The sequence below is a fragment of the Dryas octopetala genome, chromosome 7 (assembly GCF_963921425.1).
Source record: "Dryas octopetala chromosome 7, drDryOcto1.1, whole genome shotgun sequence".
In the NCBI taxonomy this organism is placed as follows: domain Eukaryota; kingdom Viridiplantae; phylum Streptophyta; class Magnoliopsida; order Rosales; family Rosaceae; genus Dryas; species Dryas octopetala.
In genome coordinates this window covers 21,589,558-21,596,941 of record NC_141372.1, presented here as the reverse complement: position 1 = coordinate 21,596,941, position 7,384 = coordinate 21,589,558, and the positions used below count along the sequence as shown (strand labels likewise).

At 36.9% G+C, this 7,384-nt stretch overlaps 1 protein-coding gene across 1 annotated transcript; it reads right to left on the bottom strand.

Annotated features, from left to right (window-relative positions):
* Positions 1 to 1,186: 1,186 nt before the first annotated feature.
* Positions 1,187 to 3,014, bottom strand: RAD52-1 (cobalt ion binding protein). Its single transcript, XM_086251982.1, has 4 exons — positions 2,706 to 3,014; positions 2,565 to 2,602; positions 2,386 to 2,480; positions 1,187 to 1,705 (listed from the first exon to the last, which is right to left on the bottom strand). The coding sequence occupies exons 1-4, from the start codon at positions 2,984 to 2,986 to the stop codon at positions 1,562 to 1,564; spliced, it is 558 nt and encodes a 185-aa protein (XP_086108108.1). The 5' UTR covers positions 2,987 to 3,014; the 3' UTR covers positions 1,187 to 1,561.
* Positions 3,015 to 7,384: the final 4,370 nt, after the last annotated feature.

Sequence of the window (7,384 nt, the reverse complement as noted above, 5' to 3'; positions counted from 1 at the left end):
TTTGAAAGCTGCAATGAATATTTTATTTTACCCATAATACCCTCATTGATTTTTGAAAATCACATCTCTTATTCTTATTTTATGTTTTGTTTTCTCCTTGAACGTTGTCTTCAGAATATTTTAATTGTTAGTTATATATTATATTGTGATCATTAATTATGATATTTTATTTGTACGATTAAAATTATAATATACCCAAAAAAAATAATAGACATACTTATTTAATAACGTTATTATTTGAAAAATTAATGCTAATACAAATTTGTAGTCAAAAATTTCAAAAACATTTTATTTTTACCAAACAAATAACTGAAAGGCACTTTTAGCATCATGTCTATTTTAGTAAGACATTAATACCATTTTGCTCCCTAGACTATTACACTTGTATCAGTTTGCTCCCTAAACTTCTAATTTGGAAAATGAAGGACCCTGACTTTTTCAATTTTACCAATTGAGGTTCTCCTGACAATTTACACATTTTTCATCCAAATCTTTGAGGGCAAAATGGTCTCTTCCATTTAGATCTTACCATTTTTTCCTCATGCATCATTTATCTCTCCTTCATTTTTCGCTAAATTTTGGTTGATTATTCTTGACATTTAGGATGAAAAATATGTAAATTGACGAAAGAATCTCAATTGGCAAAATTGAAAAAGTCAGGGGTTTTCAAATTAGAAGTCTGGGGAGCAAAATGACATTAATTCCTTTTAGTAATTATAAATAGCCACATCAGTTTTACATTATAATATAATTATAACAGCTGACTTTACCTCACAGCTATTTTACTTCACAACAATTTTGCTTACAACAATCCTAAACTAAGCTTAAGTAACCACCCTCGGCTCGCTCGGTATGCAGCCAATTGATCCCTTCAATGGAATCAGACTCAACAAGAACAGAAGCCACTTTCCAACACTAATTTATTAAGACCCTCCAGAAAAGCCAGCACCTGACTTGCCCATACGCAGAAAAAATACTGTGCTCGACTTGCCCTGTCGAGGACCAACTCACCTGCAACATTTTTTATAATTGCCCCTGATCCTCGTTTTTGCTTAGTAGAACAAACAGTTCCATCCATCTACAATGTTTAGTTTGTAGCATGCTAACCCTTTAAATCCTGGAGGCACATTACAGCAAACTCATATAAAATGGTAGCTTCTCTCGGATACCCATCATCAATAACAGAATTTTGTTCATTCCACAAAGTCCATGCAGAATATACAAGTCAGTCTATTTCCACAAAGTCCATGCAGAATATACTAGCACAACATGATCAAATATAACTAGAACTGAAAAACAAATCCAAAACACAACATTTTGACCATAAACTACTCGACATGTTAGCTTAATTACTTACAGAGGCTAATGCTTGAATGACAATTACATACAACACAAAATTTCCACTCCAACAAACTGGGTCGCATGATTCGCATCATCAAAATCTACCCACACAAATCACAGCAGAAAGTAACAAGTCACCTGAAGCATCATCCATCCATCATCCACAAAACATTGCATAGAAGCCTATATGCTTCATAGCACAAGCACTAGCTATGTCCCACTACGACAAATCCTCATGATAAAGATGAAGGCCGAGCCCAAAGCGTGCACAAGCTCGGCGAAATGCCATTGCTTCTGCCTTCTGTACAGGATCCCCATAACTTGTGTCATCTACTGAAGCTGTGCCTATCGACTCCCTAAAAATCTGGCAGAAACAGGACACAAATAGAGTGGAAAGCAAGTCAGATCCAAAATTTCCATTATTTTCTCTCTCTCTCTCTCTCTCTCTCTCTCTCTCTCTCTCTCTCTCTCTCTCTCTCTCTATTTTCTATTTTCTGAAGCACATTAAAGGAGCATCAACCAAATCTTCCGTGAATTTCTTCATTCATAATCACAGAACCTGTGGAAGCCTCCTGACTTCAACCATTAGAACAAAGTTGACATATATTTCAGTTTTTCTTTAAACAAATGTATATCTCAGTAATACTTAGAGAAACCACCAAAGGAATGTATACAACTTTCCGACCCTACCATCACATAAATCACAAATGCCACTTGTATTAACAAAAGATAAAGACAGAAATTAAGAAACAGTTCTATGAGGTTCTCATAAATGAGAGAATATGCTTACCTTAATACAACTGAGTTCCAAATTCACTGAAAAAACAGTTCATGACACCAGATTTCTGAATACTTATACAACTGAATTCCAGCCATTCATTTGTACATAGGAGATACAAATACTAACACATGTTCATTTCTAAATACATTAAACTCATGTACTGGAAAAATGTAGATTGTTTAGATAATTGTGAATTATAGCATCCAACAGAATCATAATTAAAAGGTTCAGAGGAAAAAAAAATTGAAATATGAAAAGGGTACCTCAGCGTCAGTTCCATAAAGCGTGACACGATAAACAACAGATACAGACTTAGCATCAGCAGAGTAGGTGATGCTTCGGACCTCACCAGACCATTCTACAAATACAATTATTTAGCATGAAATTGAAAAGCAAGAACCGGAAATCACTTTGTCTTTGGGATATGAACGGAAAATAGTACCTGGAGCATGCAAGTTCATAATCCGGTTAACAATGTGCCTGAAATGTCAATTCCACAACGGATTCAGAGACCCTTTTGCTTGTTTTCATTTTTCCGAAGATTTTGAAATTAAAATAAAATATACATGTATACATATAATACCAGGGGATGTATTTGCAGGAAAACCCATCTTCAGAGCGGACTTTGATGAGGGAATCAGGGACTTTCTTGTTGAGTTGCTTGAGGATTTCAGAAAGGGGTCTGCTGATTCCGGAGCTCACTGCAAAGTCGTCTTCAACTTCTCCTTCGTCTTTCTCCCTCCGCCCTTCCACATAAGAAGAAGCGGCTAACTTGGCGTAGGAACGGCGCCAAGACCAACTTTCAACCACAGCTCCGCACAGCGATCTCAATACAGAAGATTTTGACGACCCTGAATACGCCATTCCTTTCTGTCCAGTGTTTGAACAGAGGAAACACAATAGTCAAAACAAAACCCAAACGGCAAAACCCTCTCCCTATTTATTGACCATGCTCTACTCTGTCTCTCACTTGATTTGCCAACAAATTAGGGTTAAAAAGACTAATAAGGGCCTGATATATATTAATCTAAGAATGCTCTATAGCTAATTCGTTAAGAAGTTAATACCAACTAACCACCATATTGTCATGTTGAGCCTATCCCACAATATAATCTCAAAAATTGAATCGTTCATTTTTTAGATTTTACTTCAAAGATTATCTCTGTAAAAAAATTTTCAAAATTAGAAGTCATTTGCCGTTTGATTAAAATAACAATATTTATATGCTTTTACCGAAAAACAATGATCGTTTATTTATTTGATCACAATTAGATAACTAAATGTTTTCAATTTAGTTGATTTTTTGTAATAATGATTTTTAAAGTAGGGTTTAAATAATAGACGGTTCGGATTATAAGTTAGTTATGTGATGGGCCCAAAAGCATGGCTAGCTTCATATTAATTTGCTAACAAGTTAGCTTTAGATCACTTCTCTATATTAATCTATGATAACCTTACAAAGGACAAAAATTGTATGGATAGACTTATTTACCTGTGATAAAGTTTGTGAAGGGTGCCAATTTGGGAAGGTACATCGACTACCTTTTTCCAAATCAATTTCTAGTAGGGGTGGACAAAGTGCAGGTCAACCCGACCAATCCGACCAACCCGATCTGAATGGGTTGGTTTGGTTCAGTCTGAGAAAGGGAAACAAAGGTAGTCGGTGCTCTAACCGGCCAACCCGACCTGATGCAGGCCAGTTTACGGGTGCATAAGCTAAAAGCCCGATCTAGACCGAACCAACCCGCTGCGCTTAACCACCCAGCAGGAATCCTCCACTCATCTTCATCCTCCCACCTCTCTAGCTTCTTTCTACATCCATATGTAAAGAGTGCCGCCGGTGACACTTGACAGAGATGAGAGTGAGCCTTGTAGATGACCAATCAACTTTGATCCCTAATTCCTCCAGTTAATATTTCTTTTTGGTGGTGAACATGGAGGGCTTGAAACTCTTAATTATGAAATATACAAATATAATAATGTAAAAAACATAAAAAGAAGAAGAAAATGGGAGGCTTACAGAGTTACAGGGCCGTCTTTTTATTATAATGGCAGTTGGTGTGGGTTTTGTTACAGTGAGGGAGAGAGAGAAGCAAAGAGTCAACAAACAAAAAAAAACAAAAGAAGAAAGAAATAGCAAAAGTCCTAGCTGTGCCACTATCCCACATCGGCTAGGAAGATAACTCACTTCCAATCCATTCTCTATAAAAGTGATTCCAAACACCTTACCCAACTGCAACATTTGCATGGGCTTTTAGCTTTTGGCCTTCATTGGCTTAATTATATAAGTTTATTGTTCAAATATTTTTTGTGTAGGCCCAAAGTGGATAACCCGACCAATCCAACCCGATTAGCAATGGTTTGGTTTGGTTTGGTTTGGTTTGTAACCTATTAATGGTTTGGGTTGGGTTGTAAATTTTACAAACCGAGCCCACCGGGTTGGTCTGCGGGTTGTGTCCAAACCCGACCCAACCCTACCCATGTCCACCCCTAATTTCTAGCACCAAGGCTCCATTGGAATTAGTCCATAGTGATTTGATGGGACCTACAACTACACCTTATTTCAAAGATTGTCAATACATGTCACTGTTTGTAGATGATTTTACAAGATATACTTGGGTAAATTTTGTGAAAGAAAAGTCTGATGTCTTCTCCAAATTCCAAGAGTTCAAGATCAGTGTTGAAGCAGTACTTGAAAGGAAAATAAGGTGTCTTCGGACTGATAATGGTCGAGAGTTTACCTCTTCAGATTTTAACACTTTTTGTACTAAACATGGTATTTGCAGACAACTCACTTGTGCTCACACACCACAGTAAAATGTTGTGGCGGAAAGGAAGATTAGGCACCTAGTAGAGACTTGTAGAAGCTGGTTATTTGCAAAAACTTTACCAAGACTTTTTGGGCAGAGGGTATAGCTTGTGCAACTTATGTGATTAATCGGGGTTCCTCTTAATTTAATTAATTTGAAGTCGTCGTATGAGCAAATGTTCAGTGAGAAGCCAATTTTCAAGCACTTCAAAGTTTTTGGTTCAATATGCTATATTCATATTCCAAATGATCAAAGATCCAAGTTAGAAGCAAAAGCCAAAAAATGCATTTTCGTTGGCTATGATGAAAGAAAGAAGGGCTGGAAGTGCATGGATCCTGAAACTCATAAATTTACAGTTTATAAAGATGTTGGTTTTGATGAGATTAATTTCTTCTTATTATGACAAGACACTATTGTTGAACCTGATTTGGCAGATTCCTTTCCCAATTCTTCAATTGGTCAATCAATGGATCCAAATGATATTTCTGTAGATAAACAAGGAACTAAGGAAGCTATGACTCAAGTTGATTCTTCTACAGTGGAACAAGGAAATGGGGGAGCTGAAATACCTCATAGTGAAGTGGAAGTTGGTCCATTTGGAGCTGAAATATCTCACAGTGAAGTGGAGCTGAAATACCTCACTGTGAAGTGGAAATGGGTGACTATGTGAGCTATTATTCTTGTTTGCATGCTGGTCCATTTGATGATAGTGAGCCATCTTGTTTTTATGAGGTAGTTTGCTATGGATGATGAGATGAATGCTCATTAAAAATGAGACTTGGGATCTTGTTCCAAAGCCCCAAGGTGTACAACTGGTAACATGCAAATGGGTTTACAAAATAAAGCGCAAGGCTGATGGAAGTGTAGACCGCTATAAAGCAAGGCTTGTTGGTCGTGCTTTCTCTCAAAAGTTTGGGGAGAACTATGAGGAAACCTTCAGTCTGTGTTGTGATTTCTTTGGCTACTTGTCAAGGTTGGAAATTGTGGTAGCTGGATGTTAAAAATGCCTTCTTATATGGTGAGATTAATAAAGAAATTTACATGGTTCAACCATTGAGTTATGTCTCACAAGAAAAACCAGATTTGGTTTGCAAATTGAAAAAGGCCCTCTATGGCTTGAAACAAGCCCCAAGAGCTTGGTATGGTAAGATTGCTTAATTCTTACTATTTTGTGGTTATGTTGCTTCTAATTCTGATATAAGTTTATTTGTTAAGAAGCATGAGAATTTGCGTATGATAATTCTTTTGTATGTGGATGACATGATTGTAACCGCCAATGATGATAAGGAGATTGCAAAGCTTAGAGCTGAACTCTCATTGCGGTTTGAAATGAAAGACTTGAGTGAATTGATTCATTTTCTTGGTTTGGAAGTGGAAAATTTGAAGGATGAAATTTTTCTATTTCAAAAGAGCTATGCAAGAAAGCTAGTTGAGAAGGTTGAGTTAGACAACAGAAAAAAATGTTTCACTCCACTTGATGCAAACTTAAAGATAAGACGTGAAGAAGGTAAACTTCTTCCTGATCCTCAAACGGTACCGAGAATTGGTAGGCAGTCTTATTTATTTGGCTATAACAAGGCCAGTTATTTCTTTCTCTGTTGGGCTTGTTAGTTGTTTTATGTAGACTCCGAGAAAACCTCATCTCGATGTAGCAAATCACATATTGAAATATGTCTCTACAACTCTTGACATGGGACTTATATTCAAGAAGGAAGCTAGTTTTGAACTACAAGGTTTCACATATGCTGATTTTGGTGGTGATTTGGATGATCAAAAGTCAACTTTTGCTTTTGTTTTCTTTTGTGGTTCAGCTTGTGTCTCTTGGTGTAGTAAGAAGCAAGGTTCTATCTCTCTCTCAACCACCGAGGCAGAATATAAGGCGTCTTCTCTTGCTGCTCAAGAATGTGTGTGGCTGCGACGATTGTTTGAGGATGTTGTTTCTCCAATTCATTATCCTATTACTATTCATGGTGACAACCAAAGTGCAATAAAGCTTGCAACTAATCTAATGTGTCATGCAAGAACCAAGCACATTAAGATTGCTCATCACTTTATTCGTGAATGTGTGCTTGATGGAACTATCAATGTCTCGGAAGTACGCAGCAATGCCAACATTGCTGACATTTTCACAAAGTCACTCTTCAAAGGACCTTTCGAAGCTTTTCGTACTCAGCTTGGATTGGTTTCTAGAAAATCACTTTAAGGGGGAGTGTTAGAATTAAAGTGGCTTTCTAAAAATAAACTCTCCAGGATCATTCCCCTTGCAGGTTCATTCACCTTGGGAAATATCCACCTTTACCCTGCATTTATTTCTCCTCCTCTGAACTTGTGTTTACTTTAATTAGCCTTAGCTGCTCCTTTAATTAAGGCTCTTCTCCTTTTAGTTTTTATCATCAGAAATCCATTGTATCCTTCTTATTTCTCTGTAAGGTTTATTCTCTGTGAAATAAGA

What these genes read in the sequence shown, in the direction of transcription:
- RAD52-1 (XM_086251982.1), bottom strand. Translation starts at nt 2,986, where the DNA reads ATGGCGTATTCAGGGTCGTCAAAATCTTCTGTATTGAGATCGCTGTGC. An exon ending in TCCTGCAAATACATCCCCTG is followed by an intron (nt 2,603 to 2,705) that starts GTATTATATGTA and finishes TTGACATTTCAG; the next exon opens with GCACATTGTTAACCGGATTA. An exon ending in TATGAACTTGCATGCTCCAG is followed by an intron (nt 2,481 to 2,564) that starts GTACTATTTTCC and finishes TTGTATTTGTAG; the next exon opens with AATGGTCTGGTGAGGTCCGA.